Source organism: Anastrepha obliqua, chromosome 1 (genome assembly GCF_027943255.1).
Source record: "Anastrepha obliqua isolate idAnaObli1 chromosome 1, idAnaObli1_1.0, whole genome shotgun sequence".
Classification (NCBI taxonomy): Eukaryota; Metazoa; Arthropoda; class Insecta; order Diptera; family Tephritidae; genus Anastrepha; species Anastrepha obliqua.
In genome coordinates this window covers 100,856,663-100,873,416 of record NC_072892.1, presented here as the reverse complement: position 1 = coordinate 100,873,416, position 16,754 = coordinate 100,856,663, and the positions used below count along the sequence as shown (strand labels likewise).

The following is a 16,754-nucleotide window of genomic DNA, read 5'->3' as shown; positions in this document are numbered from 1 at the left end:
ACATACGCTGACTGCAATGAGCTGGCGTCGACGCCTCTGCTTGTCAAATCGCAGGCATCGTCAGCTTTCACTGGTGCTGCCCCATTACGTAAAACGACATTGAGGAATTTTAGAGAGATTAGTTCTACTGCCAGTTGTTTTCTTGATAACATCTCCTTGCTGTAACCTTAGGTTTACATAGGACAATCCTTTGAAGATAATTGAAAATACGTATTAGTTGTCGAAAAGAGAAATAAACTGTTTACGTAACTTACGCGTCCAGGCTGTTCTCAATACAGTAACTTCGATTATTTTGCGAATTACAACGAAACGTCGCCGAATTTGCCAGTTATGTCAAATCAAATAATTTCCGGGGTTTTTTTTAATAATAATTTCTTAGTATCAGGGCATCTAATACCCGTATTTGTTGCCTGCGGTCCACCTTTTACTGACAAAACTATCCAATAACCAAATCACCTATTCGCTAATCCGCGTAACAATCGTCTGTCACAGTACAAATTTAATCAGAAATGCCGATTAACGCCGTTTAGGCTCTAAGGTCATAGTTGACTAATCAAGCTTAAAGTAAATGTCTATCACCGAACAATTATATTTTTTCGTTTTATTTTCTTAACAATTTAACATAATTTTTTTACCAAGACAGTTGGGGCTGTATAGCATATAAAGGGTGATTTTTTAAGAGCTATGGGAAAGTTTTTCAAAAAAACACACGTAAAATTCAGAAAAATGCATGAAATTTTTATTTAAATCTATAGTACAGTCCATATAATTTAATGTTGAAGATTATTTCGTGCCAATGTTGACCGCCACTGCGCTTCAAATGGTCCATCCGCTTAGTCCAATTTTGGCATACTCTTTCCAATGGTTCGGCCGCTATCTCACATATAAATGCTTTGATGTTGTCTTCCAATGCGTTAATTGAAGCAGACTTGTCTGAATAGACATGAGCTTTAACTTAGCCCCACAAAAAAGAATCAAATAATCTAAAGGCGTTATATCGCACGATCTGGGTGGCCAATTGACAGGTCCCTAACGTGAAATAAAATGTTCACCGAACTCGCCTCTCAACAAATCCATTGTTACGCGTGCTGTGTGGCATGTGGCATTTTGGGCAAAAAAAAGGTGGATATCATTTCACGGTAGCGCTCACCATTCACAGTTACGTTACGACTCGCAGCATCTTTGACGAAGTACGGTCCAGTGATACCTCCCAGGGCCGTGGAGAGAGTATTCGGGCCCCGGGGGAAACTTGAGATGCCCCTTCAAATTTTTTTTATTTATCAAAATGCGTATTATGTTATAGTGATATAACATTTAAACATTGAAAAACTCATTGATAAAATTTTTGATGGAATTAATTATGAAATATTGATTAAAATGAATTTTAGAAAACTCTTCAGCAGATCTGAAATAAAAAACGCAGCTGAAAAAAGTTAAAATTTTTTATTAATTTTGTGAGCCTTACAAATATTTGCTTTTCTTGCTTTAGCTGAGGCAAAAGCTCTTATAACATCATCGAAGTCGAGTTTCCTTGCTAACTCAGATTCCAAATACAAAGCTGCCAATCCTGTTACTCGACTCTGAGTTGAACAAGAACGATGGTAAATTGCTTTAAAGAATAACTACGTTTCAAAATTGGTCTTCATTTAAAATACAACTATCTAAATTTAATCTAATCATCACTATAATTATTAATTACCTTATAAATCAGTAGCTTAAAATGTTCCATATTAATAAGAGCTCAATAATATACACTTTTGTATCACCATATTATATTTATTCTTCGTAATCGTGATCATAACATTCGATATGGTGACACCAAAAAAAGTCTGTGACGGAACTCTGGTAGAAGTATTATTTACTATATTTTTTCAAGCAGGAAATTTCTTGGAATTACCCTCGAGTCCGGGCCCCTCTGAAAACTCCGGGCCCGGGGGAAAAAGTCGCGGCTCCGTGCGGCAAAAGTTGCACGAAAGAGTCTTCGATTCACGCAGAGCTGAGAAAACAACAACAAGCACAGCGACAAAGGATTTTGAGAGCAACTGAAACACCTTTTCAAGCACAAGTTCGCTCAGAAAGACAAGCTGAGTTGCAGGCAGCTAGAAGAGCAATAGAAACCCTAGAGCAATCGCAGGTGAGAAGAATTCATAATGCAGAAATGCAGAGCACGCGCCGTAGAAATTTTAAAAGTAAGGATTGGTCTGTATTTAATGGTACTGGATTTCAATATGATTCTTCAATTGAATATCATAAACTCAGCCTGAAAACGAATATGAGAGTTCATCTTTATAATGACATGGACTCGGGACTTTATGCAGAAATGTTGTTGAAAATTGGTGATGGTTGTTTAGACGTTGACAAAGAAGGCAAGAGAATTTTGCAATTTAGTAGAAAATGATGTGAATCTCATCGCCCATGTTTTTCCGGAATTGCAACAAAATTTGAGTTGTGATTAGTGGTTGTGCGCAAGAGCAATATGAACGCCAAAAAATGAAGTAGTTTCTAGGATCAACACTGACATTTTAAAAGAGGTGCAAGGAGAAATGAAGGAATGTTTGTCAATGGATACAATTATGGATACGGAACTAAGTACTCTATATCCTATGGAATTTTTAAACTCACTTGAACTGTCGGGTGTACCGTCACATAAAATTCAATTAAAATTGAATGTACCAGTGATGCTTATGCGAAATCTAAATGCTCCTCTGCTATGTAATGGAACAAGGCTTCGGATAACAAAATTGGGGCAAAATATACTTGGTGCTACTATTTTAACAGGTAAGGGTAAGGGAAAAAGTGTTATCATACCTCGCATTCCAATTATTCCCACTGAACTTCCATTCCAATTCAAAAGGGTTCAGTTTCCCGTCAAGCTTAGCTTTGCTGTTACCATAAACAAAGCACAAGGGCAGACATTGCAGGTAGCAGGAGTGCATTTAGAAAAGCCATGCTTCTCTCACGGTCAACTATATGTAGCATGTTCGCGCGAGTCTAATGCCCGGAATTTACACATATTTGCAAAAGACGGAAAAACTTATAATATACAATAGTCTACAAAAATATCCTAGATTAATACTCTCCATAATATCTTTTTGAATTATAAGAATTTAAAATTATTTATTTTTGTTACAGTGAAATATATTTTAACATTTGTTGTTGTAATTAAATAAAGCATATTTTAAGTTTTTGAAACTCATTGTATGCAGTAATTTTTAAATACTAAATCAAATTGATTCAGTCCTATTGAAATGTAATGATCTTTGATATTTATTTAAGGGATTCAACGCGAGCGAAGCCGCGGGTAACAGCTAGTAAAACTATAAAACTCAAAATTTAAAGGATTACAAGACACACACCGTTGATTATTATTATTCATTTAAATTTATTTTACTTTTAAAGCTTTCAAAAAAATTGTGAGTTCAATCTTTAAAATTCAGTCTCCTATTCAGCAATATATACATATATAATATATTTAAAAAGAGAGATTAATTAAATGGAGTCTCATCTCTTTTTTGAACGCGATTGAATGCACTCACAAAAGAGACATATTGTATGTATGTAGGTGTATAGGATATGTGTAGAAGAAGATCATCGCTTATTGACCAAAGAAAAGGCATAACCCTAAAATTGAAAGTCTGGTGCACATAATGGTGTGAGAAACAAGAAATCACTTATCAATAAACAAAACGTATTATGGACGTATGTATGTATTATTTATAAGTATTATAAAATGTGTAAATATACATATATTATAAATGTTGGACCCAGAGCGTTTCTTTTGTAGATGAATAAAAAAATTCAGAACAACTGCATAATTCTAAGAAAAGAAGAAGTTAAAGGCAGTCGCCGTATCCAAGAGGGTTTGCCAAAGAATGGAAGAAGTTTTCTTTATGAGCTGTTGTTTCACCGCAGGCAATGCCAAACCGCCGAGTGCCCTTCTGCTATATGAAAATTTCTCAAAAGAACGATCTGCCGTTCGGAGGCGGCAATAAACTATCAGTAATTTCAATAGCACGACAACATAAGGTTCATAATTATAAAGGTCATTTCCAAAGAAGCGAAATATGTAATATTCTCATCGCTATGAACGAGGAATTCTTCAAAGTAGTATCTGATCTGATTACTTAACGTCATAATCTATATATATATGTATAAGGGAGAATGGGGAGTTGTGAGACGGGTTTTGTTTTTGGACCCGTATTACTCAAAATCTTAATATTCTGCATATAGTATGTCAACGATGGAATCTTTAGTCAATGAATACTGGAAGCTATTGGTATGGCCTATTTAACAAAACTACAATTTTCCTTAAAATTAAAATTGTATATAATAATATAAAATATAATACAAAATACAAAAATGTGGGAAGTTGTGAGACACCATGGTTTAAATCAATAAAAATGACTTATTTTAGTTGTTAGTTCTTTATTAAGATGAAAAATGATTTATCTATATCGTATGCCCGACCAACAGATCGTATTGCCTTTTTCTCAACCAAAATTTCCTTGATTGCAACCAATAATATATTTGCATCGATCGTTGTTTTACTTGACTCACTCACATACCTATGACGCGGCATGATAAATCTACGAAAAAGCAGAAAAACAATAAGAACTCAAATTTAACCAAAAATTTCATGATATATATACAAACAATTCATGAATATTGCGAGGTACTTATGAAAGATGCGTTAAAACGTCGAAAAAACGGTGTCTCACAACTCCCCACATTTGTTGTCTTACAACTCCCCAAATCGGTTTTTTTATAAATGGCCGCGTAGTCATAAACACATCGAACGTTCATGCCCAAGTGAATGTGTAAATTCAAAGCTAATAGGACAATTAATAATTTGTATATATTAACATTTGCAATTTGCTTCAACAACTGATCGAATGTATCGCAAAACAAATGATGAAAAAAACTTACCGAGAAATTCCGAATCACAGTAACTGGAGAGACGCGTCGAATGCGTGTAAATATGACCAATGCTAGCTGAAAAGTGAGATCGCATCGAGAACACTTGTTGACTCTTAAAATCGAATGTAACCAAATGAATAATGCCGAAAGGTAACAATGTCTCACAACTCCCCATTTTCCCCTACTTATATATTTTAGAAAATGGGCGTGATACTTTTTCAAAGCATATATAAGTAAAGTCTTGCTACACGCATCGAGTTCGATTTCAGGTTAGGTTACGATGGTTGTCACTCTCCATAAGATATAGGGATGCCCACTTAGGCCTGAAGGCCCATTATGATGCCACTAGTTAGCGCTTAAGTTCCCTCTCTAATTAGCAATGCGGTGAAACCACTTCGTCCCTCGTATAAACGATAAAATACTGTGAAGACCTGCGGATTCCAAGTCTGTCAGAAATCGGAAGAAGTAAGAGCTCAGAAGAGTGATATCGGGTACTGGCAAGAGTGGGAGAGTGGCAGAGGAAATGTTCTACGCTCTCAATTTCCTTCTCGTTCCTGCAGCTGCGTGCTGCAGCAGAAGAAGTGAGGGAAACCTTGTACATTTCCGATGAATTCCGATTAGGCAGTGCCCGGTTATGAATCAAACACTGTTCTAATGAAAGTTCTGCGTTCATTTCTTCTAGCCTAGACCTGCCTTGTTACCTCAGAAGTGTGCTTTAATGTGTGTTTCATGGTATGCCTTATACATACATATATACACAAAAATCAAGCAATGGCGTGTTACGCTCTTTTTGTAATAAATGCGATACATAGTTTTACTTTTGAAATTGGCTAAAATTAGAAAATGTTTTTCTCTGCGCTCACACAATTTTATGGCCCTTCGAGAAATTACCGTACATAAGTATGTATGTACCAGACGTATTTTGATTTCTGATTTTAGCAGTACGCGAGCGTTACTGAAGTTTTCCGGAGGCGAAAATAATTTTCTCTAGACATACTTTTTGCACAGACATACATATGTTTGTAATTGAAAGTATTAGCCATATGTAACGCGTCACTTGCTGACAACAAATATTTAACGACGAAGAACAGGGTTTTTCGGGTGTGCACTGTCAAAATTATATCATTGAACGGGCTAAAGAGCAACAAGTGAATTTGATTCAACAGTAAAAACGAATAGTATTTCGAAGCACTCGTATTTGTATATAACATAAAATTACTATAATTAACTAGAAATAATGGCAAAAGTAGACAAAGTGTCGACGGAAAAGCACGAGGGCGATGTTACCTGCCTGGCCTACCACAACAACCAAGTGTTTTCTGGTGGTGCCGATGGAAAAATCAAAGTTAGTATAGAAAGTTTTATACAAATAAAAATACACTTAAAACTCACATAAAAAACCGGCAACAAGATACATACATGCATTCATATATGTATATATATATATACATATATAAATTCCTTTAGTGTGTGGCTAAAAGTACAAAATGGTACCCTTCGAAATCCATGGAATTCCAGCGATCCAGCTATTGTTACTGAAAATATTAGAAAAAGGCTGCAACTCCAACAGGTCGTCCTAGATACTTAAGGATATTATTGTTTAGGTAATGATTGAGTCCATATAAAAATTTCCGGACATGCGCTTTGTATGGAAAATTCTCAACATCGTTTGCAAAATAAATTGTCAAAAATCAATGCGATTTTTGAACGACTTCAAACTTACACTTCTTTATACTAAAATTGAATGGGCTATAAAATTGCATAACTAAAAGTTTTCTAAAGAAGTTGAAAATAACAACTTTTTTTCAAATTTGCTAGAGCTTGGTGAATTTCGTACAAAGTTTGGAACTTCGATTTATGAGGTTTTTTTTATGCAATTAAATTAATTCTAAAAAAAATCTAGCATGAAAAAATACAAATATTGTAAATAGATAAAGTGACTAAATTAAATTAAGCATAAGTGCACATACATGTATAGGGAAATCCATACGTACTGGTGCGTTTTTTTTAAATGCAGAATCACGACCAGTTTGCGTTGCTTTTTTCTTCCCCATTAGCAAGTAAGGAACTTTTCTTAGTATTGTACTAGAAAAAAGCAATTGTCTGCTATTGTAGGTATACGTTTTTTGATAAATCCAAAATTGTATATTACTAAATTTAACAGATCCCTTTTCCGAGCTAGTGCACTGTGATTTCGATTGTTAAAAGTCGCTGAAAGATGGAAAGGAAAATAACAAACGGACTCAAATTCGTTGTTTAAGCTGTCAATAGCAACAGAACTTTTTCGGCAAATAGTGGAGTGACCATGTCCAGTAATTATTTGTGATTGTAATTGTAGAAATTTGGTTAACAGGGTGCTCCCTTATGCGTTTGGAAATAGAATGATCGATTTTTTTTTAATTTAACACCTAAAGTAACATCTGTGATAGATCAGAAATGTTTTTAAGGTTAGGTATTTTCAAAATGGTTTTTTTTTTGCTTTCTTAGAGACCGAAGAACGTTAGTTGAAGATGAGTATTGTTGCCGGAACATCACCTTTTCAAATGAATTCCATTTTCACATCGCCGGCTATGTTAACAAATAGAATTATCGCACTTAGGAGTCGGAAAATATTCGCAACGAGCGACTGTTTGAGGTTGAATTTTGGTCGAGCGGCATAATTGGATAATTTGTTTTCTTTTTAATTGCAATCAATGGCGCATGTTAGCGCGCATTGTAACAAATTCTTAATTTCTTCAAACCAAAGAGGGTAAAGAAGACGGCGCAACAACATGGTCAAAGGTGTGGCCAATATCAGACCGTTAGCCGCCTCAGCGAATTTGAAAGAATCAGCTGATTGGCTGAAGTAACCGAGCTGATGACAACGGTTTGTGTACGGAAAAACTAATTGTGTTAGGAGGAAAAGAATCAACAGGGCCTTCGCTCATGTTACTTCGTTGGCGTCTGAACAACGACTGATTTGATGAGTGCGTGAATGCGTGTGAAATGGTTATGGTGAAAAAAATTCAAAAGGTGTGGTCAATATCAGGCTGTTAACCGGCTCTCACCGAGTTTGAGAGAATCAGCTGATTGGCTGACGTAACCCGAGGAGTTACGCGAGGAATTGAATACTGATGGTGGCGTCTTCCCAAACAATTACTTTATTTTTGGCGATTTTGACAAGCCTGACGTCAGGCTCTTTTCCAATACAAAACAAACAAAACGAAGAGAACTCGCATGTTTGTGAAAATTCAGTGAATGGCTTGGTAGTATTATGCTTTGTGGAACTTAAACTAAACCAACTAATGAAAACGAAGTACCGCGTGTTAGATAGTGAAAATGTTTGGGTTTTTATACGAATGACGCCATGGCAAGAAAATGTGTGTGAGCTGCGTATAATTGCTTGTGTGTTTCCATTGCTTTCCCCTCTTCACAAACAAGTAATTCCCCTTCTTTTTGTTTGTTTATTCATGACCTCTGACAACACAGCGAATTCGGAAGGCGCAACCTGGTATTCTATGCTTCTGCTACCGAGTCCCCGGTGACGTTGCAGCCAAACCGAGTAAAATTGTTTTTCACCACAGTTGAAAGCCAAGCCTGTTAACCTAGTCAACTATGCTCCGTATTCGCCTAATTTGGCATCATTTGCTGTTTAGTTAGTTAGGAAAACCCATTATACACGTATATGTATGTATGTATTGTATATATAGTACGTAGGTATGTATGTATATTTTTACATAAGTCATTGCATGACCCTTACGAGCCATTAATGCAATTAATTTTCACTTTTATAGATTTGGGATAATGATCTCAATCTGATTAAGAGTGTGGACGCACATGAGGCCTACATGTATGCCATGGCAATAAATACACGCAACGGTAAACTTTACTCCAGTAGCTGTGATGGATGTGTGAAATTTATGGCACCACCCTACGATCAAACGGAACAGCTTTTCTCTTGCGAGGATGCCATTCAAGCGATGTACTGTGATGGCGATACTTTATATACGGGTGATGAGAAGGGTGTGGTGACAAATTGGATCGATGATAAAATCAAATTTAAATACAATCTTGTTGAAGAGGTGAAATCGTTGGCTGCTGAAAAATCTCTCATATATACTGTACGAGATTTGGATGTGGTTGTATCGGAAATGAGTGCTGGTAAATCGGGTAAATATAGCAATAAAGCGGTATTGCCGGGGAAATCTCCAATGACATTGGTTGGTCCAGTGGTCGATGATAAACGAACATTCCTCGCATTTGCCGATCGCACCGGTAAGGGATTGTCATTTGTGAAAAATTTGCCACAACAGAAATTCGAAAGTGTGTGGAATTTACCGGTAAGTGTGAACAAAAGTTAAAAGTTTTATTTGGGAGTACCGAAATTATGTTAGGTTACTATGACTAGCAGGGGTTTTTGGAAGGAATCAGGTATGGTTTCGTCTTTACGCCTTTCTAAATTTCACATTAAAGCGTATGCAGTGATTATGGAGTTTATTTGGCGTACGTGAATGAGTGGGACCCTTGAGACCGTCTTGTATCCATCATAAACTAGATTTGCCTAGCTGTGTTGCAATTAGGGATTTCTACCTAAACCTTGTTTTCATGTTCAAAGGAGTTATTTCCTTGAATTCCGCTATTTAAGATATACCCTATGATCGAAAAGTACCGAGAATATGTAATTTAAACGATTAAACATTTGCAAAGGCATAGTGCACCATGAGTACCTTCATCGGGCCAGACAGTCAATAAAGAATACTATTTATCCGTTTTGAAGCGTTTGAGAGATGCTGTACGTTGCAAACGGCCGGAAAAGTGGGCAAACAATTCTTGAATTATGCATGATGATAACGCACCATTGCACCGAGCCCAAATTGTGTTGGATTATTTGACCAAACACCAAGTAAATACCATCGTGCAAGCTCCGTATTCAGCAGATATGGCCACGCGCGAACTCTTTTTGTTTCCCAAGTGGCAGTTATTACTTCGAGGAGAGAGATTTCAGTCAATAGAGGAGATGAAAGAGAATGCGACGAAGGAGCTGAAGCCATCCCTTCGTCGGCCTACCAGAGGTGCATGGAGGACTGTGTTAAACATTGGCATATGTGTGTTGCTTCGGACGGGTCATACTTTGAAGGAGATAAAATAAATTTGCCTGAAATTTAATTCTCTTTTATTTTATTTAAACATTCCGGGTACTTTCTGATCATAGGGTAGGTAGAGACCCAGTGTAAATAAATACACTTCTTCAACAGCGATCGCTTTTTAATGCGCTCAGTCCAAGCTCGTATGTTGCAAGATCATCATGTGAGATATCGTTAGATAGAGCATATTTGGGCATTGGTTCCACACACATACATACATTCCATATTGCACTAACATTTGGCCGTCACAAAGATTTGTTTACGCAGAATACCGTATAATTTGACAATCACTTAAAAAAAAATTCTGGGAAAATTCAATCCCAATTCATCAAAAGACGTCTTTGAGATTCTGATAGGTAAAAATATTATTATTATTATTATATGTTGCTATCGCGCCGACTGAAGGCGCATATTGCTGAAACAAAAGATTATCAATATGTTGTAGATTTTTCTTTTGCCTTGGACAATGTTAGGTTTTCATCGATGTTAGGTTTTCGGCAAAGCGAAGCAACTTCTTCGCTCTCTCAACTCTGACTTGTTGCTGCTTTGGTGTGAGGTCATGCGCCTTTTGCATCTTGTAAGGCTTGACTTTGAGATCATTTTTCAGTATGCGGCGGATGCTATGGTCAGATATTTTCAGTTCCTTCGTCATTTGATTGGCAATTCGTCGGGTATTTCGCTCAAGTTTTTCACTTCTTGAACTATTTTACGTGTCGTTGCAGTCTTCTGATGACCACCCCCATGACGTTTCGCGATGCTACCATTATCATTGTAACGAGTAATGGTGCGATAAACAAAAACTTTATTAACTTTAAGGTGCTCGAGCTCACGAACAATCGTTGGTTGTGATTTTCCAACCAAATATAATGCAATCACATTTTCTTTTTTCGCGTTTACTCTCGGCAAAATGCTTCCGCGCGCTTAAAACGAATGCTTTGAACTGTCATTTAGCCAACTAACAGACAGCTGATGCACGGCCACGGTCTGAAGTTGGTTACACTTCGAGTGCCCGACCCTGTATACATAATTGCTTGATGGGTTTATAAATGGGTTTGTAGATAGATATGACCCCAGATATTGCGAAGATATTTTGTGCGGCCGCCAGAGCCAATTGCATTTAAGCCGTACTACCAATCGACTGGTTTCGAGTTCGTTGGTCCATGTGAATATTAAACTTCAAATTATGAAAGTCCATGGCAAAACTTTTTTTATATTTCTGGAAAGAAAAAGCTTCTTATAGTAAACATCAACCAGCGGGAACCGCTATTAAATAGAGGACTTATTTTCTGGTTGCTTCCTTTTTGATGTTTAATTCCTGAAATACGAGCCGAATTCAAAATATTCAAATTATTTACCGGAAAGTCACCCAAAACTACTTTTTCCTACGAGGTCCCCTAGAGCTCCTTCCCGTTTGAATCATTTCTAGAATGTACATAGCTTCTGTTCAAATATGAACGAGACGTTAACAATAAAACGGTCCGCGGATGACATATGGCAAAAATAAATTTTTTATTTTTTGGTAGGACTGTTATAAGCTTACATGGCAAATTTCAGCGTGATATGTCACATAGTTTGTTTTCTGTGCTACTGTAAACAAGTCAAGCTCGAGTGTGTTCTTCGAATTTAACGATGGAAATTCAAAGAATTTTTTGAAATTTTGTTATTTCAACAAAATTTCGGCTTCAGATGCCTTAAAAATGTTGCAGACAACCTATGGGGACTCTGCTCTATCGCGTGCACGTGTTTTCCAGTGGTACAAATCGTTCAAAGAAGGCCGTACATCGGTTGAAAACTTGCCTCATGAACGTCGTCCAGCAACATCAGTAAACGACGAAAACATCGGAAAAGTAAAGGAAATTGTGCTTGAAAATCGCACAAATCGCAAAATCCGTTAACGCTGAATATTATTTAGACGTTTTAAAGCGTTTGCGCGAGAACATTCGTCTTAAAAGGAAGGAATTGTGGGACTACAAGTCATGGTTCTTGCATCACGATAATGCACCAGCTCACACATCACGTCTTGTTCGCGATTATTTGAACAAAAATAATGTTAATATCGTTCCGCAAGCACCGTATTCGCCTGATATGGCTCCATGTGACTTTTTCCTGTTTCCCAAGCTCAAGTTGCCGCTCCGTGGAAAACATTTTGAGACAATTGAAATCATAAAAGAGAATTCGAAGAACACACTCGAGCTTGACTTGTTTACAGTAGCACAGAAAACAAACTATGTGACATATTACGCTGAAATTTGCCATGTAAGCTTATAACAGTCCTACCAAAAAACAAAAAATTTATTTTTGCCATATGTCATCCGCGGACCGTTTTATTGATAACGTCTCGTTCATATTTGAGCAGAAGGTATTTAGGTTTCATAAAAGATATTCTTAAATATTACATACTTACTTTGTTCTTACCATTTCAGGATTGCCATGAGTTGATCGTTCAAGCGATTTGCGGCGACGATAAATTTCTTTATAGCGGTGGCTACGACAATAAAGTCAAAGGCTGGACGAATTTCGATCAAGCGAAACCGACGCCTCTGGGTGAAGTGGAGGTTGGGAGTTGTGTGAATGCAATAGTTTGTGGCGCGAACAATTGGGTTTATATTGGCACATTAGATGGCATTGTACGAAGGGCAAGATTTGTTTGAAACCCGTAAAATTGAAAAGAGTACTTAGAATAATTGAATTTATCTACATAGGAATATGTTTCACAAGTTATATAGGCACTGCTGAAAAACTGCCTTTATTTATTAGTTAATTAATTTATTTATTAATCTGCCGTTAAAATTAGTTGCCCTTAAAGTGATAAAATATTGTATTAAGATTTCAAGAAAATAAATTTTGTATTCGAAGAACGTACATAATTTTTCGGGCGTAAAAAGTAATTCTTTTACAGTCATAAAGTAATTATTTTACACATACAGATACGTGTATCTATAATACATATTTAAGCACTGTATTCTCTTCAATCATTAAATATAATATGATATGTCTTGGGTGAAGTTTAAAGAGTTCCCCTTTCTGATTTTCGTTCCCCTAAGCAATTTAATCCACGGGCTATACCAAAATCCTTCTTTCCAGTAGCTTAAGGGAGGCCTTTCTCTCTCACTAGATCGTTTCAGTCCATTCGGAAGAAATTATGCAATGGAGAGGTTAAGACACTTTCTTGGGAAGCTCGTTTACAACATTCTACACCGATGGCTCCAACACTGCCAATGTACTGAAGGGAAATGGCTATTGGACAGTAACTCAAGATGCCTTTGCAATACTCAAAGTTGCATACTAGTTGTTATAGACACCCAAGCTAAAGGCCTCATAAACAGATGTAAGTTGAAGAATGTAACTTGAAGCTAAACTCCGTTGCAAGGTGGAATAAGCTTGAGCTAATGTGGTGTAGGAAAACTGTGGTGTTCAAGGTAACGAACTCGCATTGCATCCATACTACATCGGGTAAGAGAACGAGAAATCTGGATAATTGTAAGTTTGATATTATACAATTTATAGAGTTGTAGTTTATATTATGAGTCTGGTGATGAACGAGGACAAAACGAAGTACCTCCTGTCTTCAAGCAAACAATCGGCGTACTCGCGAATCGGCACCCACGTCACTGTAGACAGTTATAATTTTGAGGTTGTAAAAGACTTCGTTTATTTAGGAACCAGCATTAACACCGATAACAATGCCAGCCTTGAAATCCAACGTAGAATCTCTCTTGCCAACAAGTGCCACTTTGGACTAAGTAGCCAACTGAGCAGTAAAGTCCTCTCTTGACGAACAAAACTAACACTCTACAAGGCTCTCATTATACCCATCCTAACGTAAGGCGTCGAAGCTTGGACGATGAAAACATCCGATAAAGCGACGCTTGGAGTGTTCGAGAGAAAGATTCTGCGTAAGATTTTTGGACCTTTGCACGTTGGCAACGGCGAATATCGCAGACGATGGAACGATGACATACCGCAGCGAATAAAGATTCAGCGGCTACGTTTGCTGGGTCATGTCGTCCGAATGGATACAAGCGCTCCGGCTTTGAAAGTAGGAGGAAGAGGAAGGCCTCATCTGCGTTGGAAAGATCAGGTGCAGAAGGACTTGGCTTCACTTGGTGTGCCCAATTGGCACGAGAAAGAAACGACTGACGCGCTTTGTTAAACTCGGCCAAAATCGCGTAAGCGGTTATCGCGCCAATTACGAAGTAGAAGAAGTTTATATAATATTATACATTGTGGTGAGTAAAATTTCATATATGCATATATCAGTATTTGTATATTTGATACTATTTTTGTGTTCGCTCTAGTAATATACTGGTGATTTGAAGGTGTATATGTGAGGTCTCGATCGTAGTAGTTGCCATTCGTTTGAAGCGTAAATATCCGTTTTTATCTGACGCCAAAAATGTCTACGTTCGTTCCGAAAAAAACTGCATTTACGGGAAGTCATGCTTCATTTTTATCTTTTAAAGAAAAGTGCAGCTGATGTTGACAGATCAACTGTCATTAAACGTTTGCACGCGATGGAAATGGTCCAGAATGCAGGTAACTGGGTGCCACATCAATTGAAGGAGAAAGATATCGAGAGGCGTTTGGTGACGTGTGAGATGCTTCTTGCTAAATCGGTTCAGAAATATTCAGAGGGACTGAATTGGGAAATCTTGCCCCACCCGCCGATTTGGTTTGGCCGTTGTTTTTGGCTTGTGGCCGGGCGGACCATACGATCGTGTACGCTTGGGATTGGAGAAATACATCCGTTTTGCATCACCCGTAACGACTCGATGCAAAAAAGACTTCCTTTTGAACCGCTGCTCTTCCATTTCGCAAGTGGTTTTTCGGTTCTCTTGCTGCCTTTCTGTCAGTTCATGCGGCACCCATCTTCCGACCTTTAAAATCAAGCCCATGTCTTTCAAACGTTTGGAAATGGTTTTTTGGGTCACTCCCAACTGCTCTGCCATCATTTCTTGCGTTTGCCCATTATCTTCATTCAACAATGCTTGCAATTCGGCGTCCTCAAACTTTTTCGGTGGCTGGCCACGGTCCTCGTTCTCCACGCTAAAATCACCACTTCGGAATTTTTTAAACCACCTGAAGCACTGTGCTCCACTTAGAGCATGTCCACCATAAGCTTCTATAAGCATGAGCTTGAGAAGGCACGAGATTCGACATTTTTAAGAGCGATAAAAATGCATTGTTGTATGAAACGTAACAAACAATGAACTGAATATTGTTGACAGATGACAGACGAAAAAAACAAGACATTTGGGAAGGTTTAAAAATACTCCTAGCGACATCTATGGACTAATAGCTGAAAGTCTCATTTCATAGGTATCCACCTGGTAGTTACAATAGGTTACAATTTTGATGATAAAATTTACATAGTCATTTTAATATGCAAATAAAAACCAATCAAGTTAATATTTAAAAATTACTCATGAATTAAAATTATCTATCTTAGTGCTAGTATATCTCTGAAGTTCGCGTCTAAATGAGCTCATCTTACTTGAAGATACAAAATTTGGGAGAGAATCTCAAAGTCGAGTCACATGCCCCAAGAACTCTCTTTTTGACGTTAGTATTTTGTATATAGTAGCGAGAAGTTTAGAGTTTCTCATTGACTTCGAGGCTTTTATTCACTTATTCGTGGCATTAATAGGGCCACGTACCTATGTAGGTCCTTTCCAATAGTAGATTTTATGCTCAATATAACTCATTCTCGACATATCAGGTGAATACGGAACTTGCATGATGCACAGTGGTCAAGTAGCCCGACGTTTTGGTCAGAAAACAATAAGTCAAAGAGATATAGTACGATTTTGATGAAATTTTTACATATAGGGTTTTTTGTGTTGCTGATTCTGAAAATGAAATCAGAATTTCAAAATTCAAAATGGCGGACCCAAAATGGCGGACATTTTTCGCGAAAAGTGTTCAGATTTTACTAAAATTCACACTACCAAGGTTTTTGGGGTCGCTGATTGTGAATATGAGATCAGAATTTCAAAATTCAAAATGGCGGACCCAAAATGGCGGACAGTTTTTGCGAAAAGTTTTCAGTTTTTACTGAAGTTCACATTGCCAAGGTTTTTGGAGTCTTTGATTTCGACAGTAGACGTACGATTTTCAAAAGATATGCCACATTAAAAGGGGGGAAAATATATCGTGAAAAATAATACACTTAAACTGAAAGTGACGTATCATACATTTATTTATGAAATTAACTTAAATTTTAATAGGAAGAACATACATTTATTCATATCTCCTCCTCATTGTTCACATCAAGGATGCTGTCTGAAAGCTTCATTAATGTATATAAATTAATATAAATATATTTATATTAATGTAAATTTATGTAAGCTATTCACCGTTACACTCGTTGAATCGTCCAACCAGCTTTTAGTATTCTCCAGGAAACGATTTTTCGTACTGCGGCATTTTTCCATTTCTTTTTCAAAACAGAAATAACTTTTTGATTTTTCTTCGATAACATATGAAGGTGTTGCGTCGTCCATTAGTTTATTACAGATAATTTGTATTAAATTATCAAATTTTTCTGACAGAAAAACATCATGGATGGCATCAAATATTTTCCTCCTTGTCCGAAAAAATTTTTCTCTTGAATCCTACTAAAAAAAAAAAAATTACTTTAAAATAATAATTTAATTACCATTTAAAAATACTTATTATATTAATTATTTCATTATTATTATTATATTATATGAT

General features: G+C 36.9%; 1 protein-coding gene across 2 annotated transcripts; it reads left to right on the top strand.

Moving 5' to 3' along the window:
* The first annotated feature begins 5,929 nt into the window (after positions 1-5,929).
* On the top strand, positions 5,930-12,834 carry LOC129253330 (E3 ubiquitin-protein ligase TRAF7). Of its 2 annotated transcripts, XM_054891645.1 has the most exons (4): positions 5,930-6,082; positions 6,150-6,262; positions 8,691-9,236; positions 12,464-12,834. In XM_054891645.1, exons 2-4 carry the CDS (start codon positions 6,155-6,157, stop codon positions 12,689-12,691), a joined length of 882 nt encoding a protein of 293 aa, XP_054747620.1. In that variant the 5' UTR covers positions 5,930-6,082; positions 6,150-6,154; the 3' UTR covers positions 12,692-12,834. The 2 variants fall into 2 exon arrangements, with proteins under 2 accessions (XP_054747620.1, XP_054747619.1); XM_054891644.1 differs by having other exon boundaries at positions 5,930-6,262.
* The last annotated feature ends 3,920 nt before the right edge of the window (positions 12,835-16,754 follow it).